Source organism: Meleagris gallopavo, chromosome 8 (assembly GCF_905368555.1).
Source record: "Meleagris gallopavo chromosome 8, MGAL_WU_HG_1.1, whole genome shotgun sequence".
NCBI lineage: Eukaryota > Metazoa > Chordata > Aves > Galliformes > Phasianidae > Meleagris > Meleagris gallopavo.
Genome location: NC_139411.1, coordinates 8,622,236 through 8,636,198, shown reverse-complemented (window position 1 = coordinate 8,636,198; position 13,963 = coordinate 8,622,236). Strand labels below are relative to the sequence as shown.

Below are 13,963 nucleotides of genomic sequence, written 5' to 3'. Positions count from 1 at the left end.
TGACTGGCTGCTTTGCCAGACATTTCTCACTCTCATTCTTTCTCTGTTGTCTTTACACTGCACCTTTTTTCTGGCTGGGACAGAGCCTCTCTCTCACTGGCTCATCCCTCCCTACTGCCCCACATGGTTTTCAACCAGCACATACAGGATGTGGTTTCATGGTTGCTTTAATCTGACAGAAATCTGTGATGCAACTTCCCTCTCCTTTGTGCCACCAGTAACTTTGATGTGGCAGTGTGTTAGCCCGAATCAGAATTAACTCACCTGTCAGTTGATCTTTCTGGCTTGGTTGGCCTCTCTGAAACGCTGCCTTACAGTTGGCTGCTCCCTAAATATAAAGTGGATGTACTTCGAGGCTCTGAAGTTGTTGATGAGGGTCTGTGTTACCAACCTTGCCACTTCAGATTTCAGTAGTATTAAAACTGCTTGTTCTTTTCCTTATTTTGAGAAGATTTTGAATGCAAAAGGCTTTTACAGTGTGTATAGAACAGTGTTTCTAGATAAAAATAATCAGAATACATTATCTCTGTGTATCATTTAAGCAAAGTAAAACAGTTGGGATTGCTTTACAGATAAGGAACTGTACGCCTGGATGAAGTGTGTGAAGGGCCAGCCTCACGATCACAAGCACCTGATGCCAACACAGATTATCCCAGGCTCTGGTAAGGCCACATGTAAACAAGCAGGATGGTGTTTCTTTTTCTCAGATCCTTCTGTGATGTGAAGAGGGACCAGAGTAGTTTCTTGAAACTTCTCAATTTCCATTTAGAAACCTGCCAGCTGTGTCAAATCTTTGCAGGAAAGCAAGTGATTTTGGGCTGCTGAATGTGTGATGAGAAGGTGTAGGCTGACAGGTTTCTGAAAGGGTTTGGGGGACAGGCAGTCAGGGCACTCAGGGCATTTGCTGAGACTGGTCGGTACCTTTCTAAAGCAGAATAAAGCAGCCAGAATGTGCTAATAAATCTTAACTTCAATGTTAAAAGAAAGTTTTAGAACAGTGCCATCAAAGAGCGTTATGTGGCACCAATTCTTCAGAGATTTGTTCCTCACTATTCATTTATCTCAACACTGTGCAGTTTGTTTTTTTTGTCTCTCCTTGCCCCTGAAGAAAAAATAAAAGATTCACAGTTCTGGCTGGACGTCTGCTTGAGCATCATCGGGCAGAAAGCAGTGAGGGAGCTTGTAATTAATGAAAAACTGGCAGTAATTCTAAAATCAGAGTTATGGTTATATCCAAACAAGTTTTGTACAGAAGTGAGGTTAGATGTGGTCGCTGCACAACTGTCTCTGTGATTTTTAGTAGCACTGATACAGAGCAAGGAGATGAAAACCCAGATGCACCTTTAAGCATGTTAAATAAATTGCCAAGTTATTTTAAGCTGGAAATACAGACACAGTTGTTTTTTTTTTAATGATTTGTTGCATGTTAGTTGAAATAAAGGTTGGTTGGATTCTATAATGTATTCAAATTGTGACATTCCCCAGAACAGGTTCTGTTCTGAAACTGGCTTTAATTTTAAATTGTGAATGAAGCACTCGTGGAAATGGCACAGTGAAGCCTGCCTGCATGCCCTCCGTTTTTTTGTTCTGTGCATATCGGTTACCAAACAGACTTAAATTACACGATCACATAGTAATTCTTTCTGTCCAGACACGGCTCACTTCAGTCTGTAGTTGGACAGTTTTATTAAATGAAGCAGCAAAGTGCCTGCTGAATAATGCTGAGTGACTGACTGGCCTTCTCTGAGCCACGTGATGGGAATACGGAGGAGAATTCAAAATACACAAGAGAATAAATGCTCTTATTTAGTGAAACGTCTCATCTCTTCCAGTGTGACTTTTATGGTAGATTGGACAGTCCTTATACACTATTTTTGAGTCCTTATACGCTATTTTTGAGTGTTAAGCTATTAAAAAAATGCTAAACGGAAGTTTTTAAAAGATATGCAGGTAGCATTTTCACTCTGCAAGTGTGTGTACTGTACAGAGGGCAGCAAAACAACTCACAAATGCTGATCATTTTCTTCTCAATTGTCTTCTAGTTTTGACAGATCTTCTGGATGCTATGCACAATATTAGAGACAAATTTGAAATAAAATCCCACTGTCAGTGTACTAGCAAGCAAAACATGCAAGCTGGCAAGCTCCCAGCAATGAACGGTGTGTCTCAGGTGAGTCTAAAATGTGTGTGCATGCACAGCAGTCTGTCTGGTACACGTGGATTTTTACATTTGAGCGGTGTCAGTGACATTTTAATTTGCATATGCAGTGGCTAAGTGCTATCATTGACTTCTATATACGCTAAAGCAAAGTTATATACTTAAATTTGTTCTTCACAGGTTTTGCAGAATGTCCTTAATCACAGTAATAAAATTTCTCTGTGCATGCCTGAGTCTCAGCAGCAGAATACTCCTCCGAAGTCTGAGACAAACGGCAATGCAAGTCCGAGGAGCGACGTCAGCACAGACAGCAAGCTAACGCCGCCCGAGTCCCAGTCACCGCTGCATTGGTTAGCTGATCTTGCAGAGCAGAAAGCCAGAGAAGAGAAGAAAGGTACGGGTTTCATATTGTCACACCACATGCATGATGTTGAGGCACCAGTAATAAGTAATTCAATTCACTAGGAATACTTCACTCTGTTTCTTGATTAGCAAGAAGAAAAGATGACATTGTTTTTCTCCATAATTTTAACCTAGAAACCTTCTCCCACTGGCATCGGAATCAATTGCCAGAAAAACCACCAGTAGGCTGCATGTGTAATGGGGCAGTATTTCCAGCCAGAGCATCTTTCATTTGTGACAGATACTCAGCTGTGTGTGTGAGGTGCTGGGGAAGGCGTTTTCATGGTTGCAGTGTTTGCGCTTTAAAGAATCAAGTTCATTCCCTGCTGTGTTTTCTGGTGCTCTGGTGCGACAGTGTATTAACCACCACTATTAGATGCAGCATAACAGTGTTGCTGTGTCTACGTGCAACAGTGTAAACTCCCAGTGGTTATTTTTGTTTTAGAAAACAAAGAGTGTCCTTCTGGAAAACATTCAAAGGAGGAGAAAGACCAGGACAGTTTGGAGTCCCAAAACTGTAAAAGCTCCCCTACTGCATCCCAGAACAATGAGCAGGGCTCAACCTTACGAGACCTGTTAACAACAACAGCAGGCAAACTGCGTCTGGGTTCTACAGATGCTGGTATTGCTTTTGCTCCGGTTTACTCTACGGGAACAGCAGTAAGTGCATGGGTTTTTCTTTGAGGTTTGAAAATCTGCAACATTTGTTCTGGTATATTGTAATTCCAGCAGTCTGATACGTGTATTGCTTTAAATAGTAACTCGTAATTAAAAATTTAGTACAGATTTCCTAAATGAACTGACATTTATGCATATATAGATGTGTGCACACATATTTACTTGAATATAATGTGTGTGTATATACAGATGCAGATAATTGGTACATGTTATGAAGAAAATGTTTATGAAGTTAGATAAAACATTCACTTGGCAAAATAAAGGAAGATTATGATAGTTTTGAGTTTTGTTTTAGCTGTGTATCTCTAACCTATCCCAGGTAAGAATGTTTGCAACTTCCTGCAATGGAAGTAAATAACTGTAAGCTTTTAAGTGATAATGAAATGTTGTCATTCTGCTGCGGGGGGGTAAGTGTCACAATTTTATTTGTTTTCACATTTTTAAAACACACTTCTGTTTGTTTTCTAACAGAGCAGCAAGAGTGGAAGGACTATGCCAAACATTCTTGATGATATCATTGCTTCAGTGGTAGAAAACAAGATTCCACCAAATAGAGCACCAAAGATGAATGTAAAATCTGAAGTAAAAGATGAGCCAAAGGAAGACAGAAAATGTATTCAGGATGATGGCAATAAGTTGTACAGTGATATTCAGTATTCTTGGATCTGTGATAAACATGTTTTGTGGCTCAGAGACCATAAAAACAACAACAACTGGAAGCTCTTCAAAGAGTGCTGGAAACAAGGGAGGGTAGGTATTGGGCAGTTTTGTCTGTAAGGTGACCTCAGTATAAAGTCTGGTGGAGGAGTTATGTTGCAGGACAGAGTTTTCTTGTCTCTGTGTTTGAAAGCGTGGTGTTATCACATTTTAGTACAGTGGGCAAAAATTAGTCAGCTATTATGCTAGGATGTACCTTATGTAGTTCTAACTGAAATAAACTGCTAGTAACGAAGAAAGAATTACTGTTACAGAGATAAAACCTTCAAAAATCTGTATGATGTCTTGGGTGTGGTTGCTGTTGGAAGTTTTGATAGCAGCTCAGTACAACCAGAGCTTTCAGTGCATCTTTCAGAAGCCTTTGTACTACAATTTAATTGAAGGATGTGTTTTCTCCAGAAAGGATAAGCACTTTTTTTCTTCTTTTTCTCTACACAGCCTGTTCTAGTGTCTGGTATGCATAAGAAAATGAACTTCAGCCTGTGGAAAGCTGAGTCCATTAGTCTAGATTTTGGAAACCAGCAAGCTGATATCTTGAATTGTAAAGACAGTATTATTTCAAACACCAACGTCAAAGAGTTCTGGGATGGTTTTGAAGATGTTTCAAGTATGTTATTTTGAATATATTATTCCATAGACTCTAAACACAGTCAGTGATAGAGACAGTTAATAATATACTTTATCGATCTTGAGGCTTTGAAGGAAATTTAATTTAAAAAGAAAGCTCTAGCTAATCTATTTAAAGGGAGTAACTATAATGAAAGCTTGTATTTTGTATCTTTGCAGAATTTGAGATACGCTAACACACAATTTCCTAGGTTAGATCTCATTAAGAAACCAAACAGCATAACTGGTTCCTTACCTGGTTGAGTTTGTTTTGTGTTTTTCTTGAATCTCTGACTTAATAATCCCTTCTTTTATGTATGAAGTCTTGTATAAGCAGGTTAATGCTACAAGCACATATTTCCATTGAATAAAGTAAAACACCTGCAGTATCCTCATTCTCAGTAATTCCTATGTTACTTGCAGAACGGCAGAAAGTAAAAAATGGAGAAACGGCTCTACTGAAATTGAAGGATTGGCCTTCTGGTGAAGACTTCAAGGCTATGATGCCAGCAAGGTATTTGAGTTTAATATTTAGATATTCTAATGTCAGTCTCTGTTGATTTTTATCTCTACGCGTAAATGACACGAATTCATAATTTTTTCCCTTTCTTCAGATATGAGGACTTATTGAAAAGCTTACCCCTGCCTGAATATTGTAGTCCAGAAGGGAAATTAAATTTGGCTTCTCATCTGCCAGGATTTTTTGTCCGTCCAGATTTGGGACCCAGACTATGCAGTGCATATGGTGAGTGTGCTCTAGAAGTGTAGCAGTTAGCTCTTCCCTTATAATTACAGAATGTTGTATCCTATTGCTTGATAAAAATCTGAGCGTGATTGGAGGATAATTACTGACTGAATGTTGAAGAAATCCTTCACTGACTTATTAACAATGTACATACCTTAGAAACATGAGAGTTTATATTCTTCTGCCTTTCTTTTCATCTTCCCTTGTGCTGTTACAGTCTCCTAAAGCATGTAAATGGTTAGTTACTTTAACACAGAGATCTCATCTTCAGCAATTCCATATGAGAAAATACTTCATGAAGTATTAGTGTTTATAATTCCAGTCATAAACAAATGGCAAAACTTTTATTGTAATTTTTATCTGTATTGTACACTGTGCACTCAAATCTGCTCAGAAAATATTGTTTCCCTCAGACTTTCACCAGCTGCTCCTTCTTTTGCAAACAGACTTGTTCAGTTCTGTCATACAAATTGTTTTAATGGTACAGGAAAATAGTTGTGATTTATGAGGACTGTGATATTCAAAAAAAATCCATACCTTTAAGATAGCAGTTAAGGTGTGGATGTGAAGAACTGAACTGTGACAGTGGTATGTAATGCCACTGTAAGACTTAATGTTTTTGTGTCATTTTGAGTTAAAAATATATATATTTTTTTATCTCTTAGAACTAAAATTTATTTATTTTTCTTTTGGGGGGTTTCCTATATATTCTTTCCTTTGTATTGATCTTAATTTTACCTCAAATTTTTATCTTGTAACATAGGTGTGGCTGCTACTAAAGATCATGATATAGGAACTACAAATCTCCATATAGAAGTTTCGGATGTAGTGAACATCCTTGTTTATGTTGGCATAGCAAAAGGAAATGGAGTGCTTTCCAAGTCAGGTAAAGGCAGCTCATTGTAAGAGGTGTGAATAGGTTGAGTGATAAGTTGCTTTTTAAATTGACACTGCTTTTTTGAAGTGCCTGAAGCACTTGCCTAAATGTGGGAGATTCTTTGTCTCATGGAAGATTTGTCCACAAATTAATTCTATCTAAAATACATTGCCATTTATGAATTATGGAATTGTATTTAAGAGTCTTCAAACTTGTGTTATTATTATTGTTATTATTGTTACTACGTGTAAGTGCTGTACCATTCCTGAGCTGGGGCTGTCAGGCCTAATGGAAGTGCAAGATAAAGGACGTTCTTGGAAACTGCTACTTCTAACACTTATGTCAGAGTGATATTTGCCAAATCCTCAGTGTTCCCTTTGGATGCACTGTTTGCCTATTCAGTCTGGGCTGTGATGTCATTTTTCATCACTGGGGAACTTAAATTAGTGTACGTTAGTTTTCTCTGTGAGGTTCATTGCTTATTTGGAAGTCCTTCAATCACAGAAGTAGTTTTGTTTCCTCTCCTTACTCTGATGTTTTCTGGTTCTATAACAGGCAAATGTAGGTTATGGGTCTGACTAACAGAAGTGCAGTCTAGGGTTTGATGTCTTTCATTTGCCTTGTAAATGCTCGGAGTTAATACTAGCAAAACTTAGCACATGGGGAGAAGTCTTGATTCTTGACTAGCTGTGCTGCTGAATGGTATTGAAGAAACAACCACTCACTGCGGGAAAAAAATAGTTTTTATCTTCTATTTTTCTAGTCCAAGCCATGCTTGTTTATTTCAGGGAGGAGAATATTTCAAGTAGGCAGATGTGTTCTATAAAATTCAAGAGAGGTAAAAAAGAGTTTAAAGACTAAATGTAGCATTAAAGATAATTACAGCACGTGTGTTCTACTAACTTCCTGAGTACAAAAAAGGAAGAGAAAGGTCATCTGGGTGCTTCTGTTGTATTTGCCAAACTTTCATCTGCGTGGTCTCACATGAGAAGTTGGAAAAGATGTTTTGTTTCAGTTCTGCCATTGTTTCACTCCTCAAAAAAATTTTTGTCAAACCTTAGGAGTACTGAAGAAATTTGAAGAAGAAGATTTGGATGACCTCTTAAGGAAGCGCTTGAAAGATTCAAGTGAATTACCTGGTGCTTTATGGCATATTTATGCTGGCAAAGATGCTGACAAGATCCGAGAATTTCTGCAAAAGGTTAGATTTACAGGAGAACATGGAGATTATTTTTAATTCTTTTCTAATATGCTGCTTTTTTTTATTATTTTTTTTATTTTTTTTTTTTACTTACTAGTGTTTTCATAGTAACCCTTTTCTGAAATAGTTGTGGTATCAGATGCTGAAATACTTGTGAATGGTCCCAGTAAAAGCATACCAGCCCCTTCAGCCCAGCAGCTTACCAGTCTTCATAAGGACTAGTCTTCATTAGCTCAGACAAAGAACAACATTCCTCGTCTCTTAATGAAGAGGAAAGCAATGGGGATAATGTACACGAGAGCAGAATTCTGCAACATTAGCTACTGTGCAGATCTTCTTTATGCAGCATGTGATGAGCAAGTCAGAGCCAACTTAGAACCTCTCAGGTTCTGTCTTAAAACATAGGATGAATGTCTGCCACTGGCCTGCTGGCAGCAATCAGTGCCGTTACACAGAGATACCATGTTGGAGGCAGTTTTCTGAGCCCTGCCTTCAGCATGTTTTTGTGTTCTAGAAGACAGTCTTGATGGATGACCTAGAAATACCAAAATATCACTGAAGCGGTTGGTCATGGGAAAAATCTACTGTGGCAGTAATTTGATGAGTTTTAGCTGCCTAAACTAAAGGGCTCTGAAAATGAGCTGGAGGCCAGTGTGTCTACTGCAAGCAGGGAACGCGTAAGAAATGTAGCAGAAAGATTCTCTTGGACTGTATGCCTGGGTTTCAGTCCCACAGGAGCTGTCCTCTGGTGACTCGAACATTTGCTCTTTGACAAGCTGAACTGTGGGAGAAAAAGAGGACTAGTGAACAAAAACACAGCTAATTCCAGGAGGCTATGAGTTATACATCCAATCTTTTCTGCTTATTCAAAAATGTGATGCTCATAAAGTAGACGATGGCCTTTCAGTTTGGCAAAGAGAGCTGGCAGTGGCTGTGGTGAACAAACTGGTGAATGCAATGGAATAGGTGGATAATGGATGTTATTTGTAGTTTCTTCTACCAACTAAGGGACATCGTGAAACTGTGGAGGCAGCAGACTTAAAACGGAAGAGGCACTTTTAGTCATGATGGATGGACTGGATATGTCTTGGTTTTTTTTCTGTAGTCACTATGATTGATTAATTAGCAATTGATTAAGGGTGATACTTGTTCCCCTGTGATTAACTTAATAAGTAATGGTTGTTGCACTGTGTCAGGAAGTATTTTTATTTTTTTAAATGTCAGTCATGAATGGTACTGTTGCTTTGTAGGTAACCTGCAAATGTTCAGCTTCTTTTAAAAGTCACCTTGAGATCTTTTCTGTACTTACAGATAGCAAAAGAGCAAGGCTTAGAAGTTTTACCAGAGCACGATCCAATACGTGATCAGAGTTGGTATGTGAACAAAAAACTTCGCCAAAGACTTCTTGAGGAATACGGTGTAAAAACCTGTACGGTTATTCAGTTTCTTGGTGATGCTATTATTCTACCAGCAGGAGCACTTCATCAGGTAAAGTACATGCAGGATTAAATAATTCAGATTTTATTTTCTTACTGGTACCTATTACTGTATAGGAATGCTCTATAAACTTTACCAGCACGTATAGATAGCTAGCTGCAACTAACAAAGAATTTCAGCACTTGATATGTAAACTGTTCGATTTTTCCTTCAAAATGAAAGAATGTTCAGATTATTAGTAGCCCCCTTTTCCACGTGTCATTTCATTCATCAAATTTTCTAAATAAACTGGTGCTAGTTATGACAATGTTAGGTTAACTTCCCTAACCTACCTTAGATTCACTTGGGCTGGGTAAACCTAAGGTTAACTTAGCCCTGGAGAGGCAGGGAAGGAACCCAAACAGAGGAATACGTGGATGTCAGATGTCTTCTTGTTTTCTGCCTTCAGCCATAGGGGAACTATGGAGAAAGCTTAGGTGTAATTAGCAAGATGGTTCTGCAGTAGAATTTGGGTGTTGGTTTTCCACTGCACAGTAAGTTCCTTTGTACACAGAAAGTACATCAGTCAGCAGCAGCCTGACTGCACCAGTTTTCCTTACCATCAGAAAGAAGCAGCAGTTTCATTTTGGCAGCAGCTAGTCTGATCCTATTTGCAGTTCTGTAATAAGAAGTATTACCAATAGAGCTCCTCTGGAGAAACGATATATGGATTTGTGTAGCAAGCTTTAGTCCTCAGCACATACATTTTGATACTTTGCTTTTTTTATCACCATAGAATTTTTCACCAGATGATTCTCTTTGGTTGTTCCTTCCCCTGTTAATTTTGTCCTGTTAAAACAGGAAGTGGGGCTTGCTTTCTTGCTGCCTTCCCATCTGCCAAGCACCACAATTAGGGGGCTGACAATCAAGGAGTGAGGAGCATCCCCATCCTGCAGTAGGGGTTGTAAACCATCTTGCTGTTAGTGGCTTATCAGTGATCTGCTCTCGGCTTCAAGCAAGGTCAGGTCTTTCTGAAGGCAGTGCTGTTTGGTTGCTGATCTGCAGAGCAGCTTCCAGGCACCATCTCTTTGGAGCACAGAGGGAGCAGTGGCTTGCTATGCTGATGCAGTGCGGTTTTCTGTATTTAAAAACTAAAAATAAAAAAATGTCATAGCAGTGACTAATGTCAAGTCCTCAGTCTTATTGGCCTTGGAAAGCAAGAAGTCCCTTTGCCAGACTAGTTTCCTCTGCTGTTTTTCTCTTTAGGTGGGCTTCACGTGATGGTATGTTAACGCCAGATGATCTGTGTGGATTTGTTTGTGCCAAAGAAAGTGAGAGAACCTAAATTATCAGATGTTGGGTTGCAGATTGCTTTTCCCCATGCCATGCTCCAGGGGCTGGTGATTCTAAGCCTTTACAGAAGGCTGAAGGAATGTCTGGCTTGTTGGTATTCTTAGCTTTGTTAGGCTGTAGCAATTTGTATTTCCAGAGTCAGTAGGATTTGTATTGTCTTCTCCATTAACCTTACTCTAATCTTTTGAAACAAGGGAGATCATCCCAGATACAAGACTGAAAAGGGAACCCACAGAGAATCATAAACATACAGAGAAAATTGTTTTATAAAGCACGAGGCATTTATATAAGGCACACAATACAAAACATGAAGTTGTAAGACTCTTCCAGGCTTCACTGCAGTCTGTAGGTTTCAGAGCCAAAAATAAGACCACTGTTATCTTTATCTCCTTGGCTTCAAACTCCAGATTGCTTTTGAAGTGGTAATGCTCTAGCTTCTGGCACCAAGGAGTTAATAACATGGTGTTTTTAAAACTTTAGTGGGTGAAGCTGAGAACCTTTTCATCTTCAGTAAGTTCCTGCGAATCTGCCACGTAGGAGGAAATGAAAGCATCGTGTTCTTTCATGTACGTATATGGTGCTCTATATAAAGAAGTATAAATACTGACCTTAGGGATCAGTACCAACACTTCACACATACAGAATGCATTTAAACACTTAAAAATAAGTCTGAACAAGAATATGTACCAGGTTAAGTTTACATGTTAAGCATTTCAGGTTTACATGTTAAGTGTTTCAGATTTACATGCACATAATGAATCTTCAGTAGCTAAAACTGGGTAACAGTTGATAGTAAATTTGGTGGTAAATTAACATTTTTATTTGCTCATCTGCAATGTTGTGGAACAGAGGAAATGAGGCCAATGCATGGAGGTAGAGAGCCCATTTGCCTGTGATGACTGCGCAGTCAGTCAGACACTTTCATCCTGGAGCCAGTTGGGTTTCGTCTCATGTTTCTGACTGCTGCCCTAGAATTTTTCAGCTCGAATGTGGCAGAGGTGTTTAGGTTTTTTTGTTGTCTTTTCTTTCCAGCTTCTATGGATTTGCATCTGGCTTAATTTGTTGTTAGTATTTTATGGTAGCATAAATTACTCCTTTTGCTTTCTTTAAAAACAAACCAAAAAGTAATAGCATTGGACTAGTCTCTGTATGGATATGTCCTTGAATATACTTTTAGTCTTGCTTGGTAGGTCTGTATCTCTTTCTTAGCTGTACCAATATGGGATCTCTTTCTTTCTCCAGCGCTTGTGACAAGGAGCCCTCAGCTCTCTGGCAAGCATTCCTAGCTGAAACAATGGCTTTGTAGTTGTTCTTTTGAAAGATACACCCTTTCTGTAGCTCTGTACTGAGTCATCCTTTGTCACAGCCCTCCTCCAGGGATGCCCTCCTTGGTCTTAGTTTGGTGATACCCAAATTTGCAAAATACTGTAGTGATAAATTGAAAGATAGCACTTCTTGAGTCAGTGATGGAAATGTGTTGTTCAGACTAAATGCAAAAATTGCTCATAGTAGAACAGGTTATTATAATGTTGTTTTTTATATCTGCATTATCTTGATTTAACAGCAGGATTATATGTTGTATAATAACGTGCTGCAGGTAGTACGACATCCTGGAGATATTCTGATAAGCAGAGATGATGGCCTGGGGCTTGTGTGTGCAGAGCGTGAGCTGGGGGCTCTGTGTGAGGACAGGATGGGGCCAGCTGAGAGTAGGGCAGCCCTAGTCCTGTCCTCCTGCCCTGCTGGTGCTCCAGGATGGCCAAGAGGACACTGCTGCTTCCCGTGGACAGGGAGTGAAGCTGTTCTGTGTTCCTGTTCTTCGGCAGGAAGTGGCACAGCCGTGGGAGTGTTGTCATCCTCACCCTGTGGGCCTCAGGGGAGTCGTTGCTAAACATACTTGTGTGTGTGTCATTCTCAGTCGGTATTCTAAGTGCATACAAGTAGAACTGCCTGTAGGCTGTCGGGGGCATTCCTGTGTTAGCAGGCAGGCAAGGTAAAATCTGCCCTCCCCTGGGATAAGACAGGCACTGCCTGGGAAGAAGGCGTAAGGGACAGCAAAATGAGCGATGTAACAGCAGCAATACTGTCAGTTCTGCGATGGAGGGAGGCTGAATTGGTAACATCTCGTCTCAGTGAGGAGAAAATGAAAGAGCAGGGTGGGATTTGCATGTGGCAAAAAGCAAAACGGGGGCGAGTATGGACTTGAAATGGGTGAGAAGCCTGCAAGGGAAGGGGGCTGGAGTCAGCCGCCCACTGTGCAGCGCAGAGGCTTCTCCTGCAGCTCTAACAAGTTCCCCGAGCACCAGTGTGGGTGTCTCTGGGGGCACCTCTGCAGCTCTTTCCTCACCTGCGGCTTCTGCAAGTGGGAAGCTGAGGCCGTGCGGCGTCCACAGAAGGGAACAGTTCTGCTGTGCCTTTTTATGAGGTTGCAGAAACCTCACGTGATGCTGGTGTCAAGCTACATCACTCTTCAGGATTTCACCTGCAAACTGCCTTATAAACCAGGCAGTGTTTTTGAAGAATAATTTTTAAAATGATGTCCTCACCTGTGTCGGTCCAAAAAAGTTCACTGAATATCAGGCATCACGACAGAAACTTGGGGTTGTACATCAAAAACACGTTGATGTTGCTAGACATGGGTTTAAGATCCCTGGAGCTCTTATCAGTATGGAGCAGGGTTGGGACTGTTTGCTGCAGTAGCAGAGGCAGCCCTCTCAACACCTCAGAACTTGGTAATTTTGCAGAATTGAGCTTGCACAACCTGATGAGTGGCTGGTAGAATTTGGGGAGAGTATTGATGTGCTGAAGAAATGGTACAAGTTGTAGAGGTTTGGGGGTGAAGCACTGTAGTGTATTTGTTGGAACAAGGCAAACAGGAATTGACAGCCAGGGCCCAACCAGGGAGTAGTTTTTCTGTCTCTTGCCTCTCCAGACGGGACCTGGTAGCAGCTGATGATGTTTGTTTCTCTCCTAGACACCTCTCATCTGTAAAAGCAGTGGTTAAAGAAAGAAGTGCTTTTTGCCCTTCTGGACATGCCCTCTGTTCATAGCTTTTTTTTTTTCCTTTGAAATATACTGACTTGTACTTCCTTCCCAGTGAGCACAGCAAGTTCTGTCTGGCAGTTCAGGCACAGTCCCAGTGTGTGTGGGTACCTGAGGTGCTGGTCCAAGGCCCAGCATGCTGCTGTGGACGTGGCCATGCAGTGGTGCTGGCAGCAGCAAAGGGGGGAATGGCACAGGAGGGCACGTAGAGCAAATGTCAGAGCCAGCTGCAGGAAGAAGCACCAGAGCAGAGGCAAACGTGCATTGTCCCAGGTGTACCTTTCACCAGAAGCCAACTTCTCTGAGTTAATTGCTCTCTACATTAACAGCATAAAGGTGCTCTTTAGTCTGAGAAGCGTGTGGTTGTAGAGTAACCCCAAAATACTAACAATAGCCATCCTATTTTTATTTTGGATAGGTGCAAAATTTTCACAGCTGCGTTCAAGTAACCGAAGACTTTGTGTCTCCAGAACATCTTGTACAGTCGTTTCACCTAACACAGGAGCTGAGGCTGTCAAAGGAAGAAATCAATTATGATGATAAACTGCAGGTAGGAAACGACTCCTGCTCTGGGAGGTGAAGGCAGGGCGTGCTGGGGCTCATTGAGGTGCGGCACAGCCGTGGAGATCCCTCCTTGCTGCTGTTCACACAGAATAACAATGAGCAGCAGCAGCAGCAGCGCCAGGGGGTGTAAATGACTCTCCCTGGAGTTGCTGCTTTTATTTATTTCTTTCACATTATGTTTTAGAATGTGGAAAAAGGTGTTTC

The 13,963-nt window shown here is 40.6% G+C and overlaps 1 protein-coding gene across 4 annotated transcripts in view; it reads left to right on the top strand.

Moving 5' to 3' along the window:
* Positions 1 to 13,963, top strand: part of JMJD1C (jumonji domain containing 1C) — a 147,724-nt gene that overhangs the window by 132,721 nt on the left and 1,040 nt on the right. For all 4 annotated transcript variants that reach the window (XM_085229316.1, XM_085229317.1, XM_085229318.1 and 1 more), the window contains 12 exons: positions 573 to 662; positions 2,043 to 2,170; positions 2,339 to 2,552; positions 3,006 to 3,220; positions 3,710 to 3,988; positions 4,394 to 4,562; positions 4,985 to 5,075; positions 5,176 to 5,306; positions 6,070 to 6,192; positions 7,245 to 7,384; positions 8,696 to 8,872; positions 13,614 to 13,745. In XM_085229316.1, coding sequence (XP_085085442.1) covers positions 573 to 662; positions 2,043 to 2,170; positions 2,339 to 2,552; positions 3,006 to 3,220; positions 3,710 to 3,988; positions 4,394 to 4,562; positions 4,985 to 5,075; positions 5,176 to 5,306; positions 6,070 to 6,192; positions 7,245 to 7,384; positions 8,696 to 8,872; positions 13,614 to 13,745 — 1,889 coding nt within the window. The remainder of the gene's footprint in view (positions 1 to 572; positions 663 to 2,042; positions 2,171 to 2,338; positions 2,553 to 3,005; positions 3,221 to 3,709; positions 3,989 to 4,393; positions 4,563 to 4,984; positions 5,076 to 5,175; positions 5,307 to 6,069; positions 6,193 to 7,244; positions 7,385 to 8,695; positions 8,873 to 13,613; positions 13,746 to 13,963) is intronic.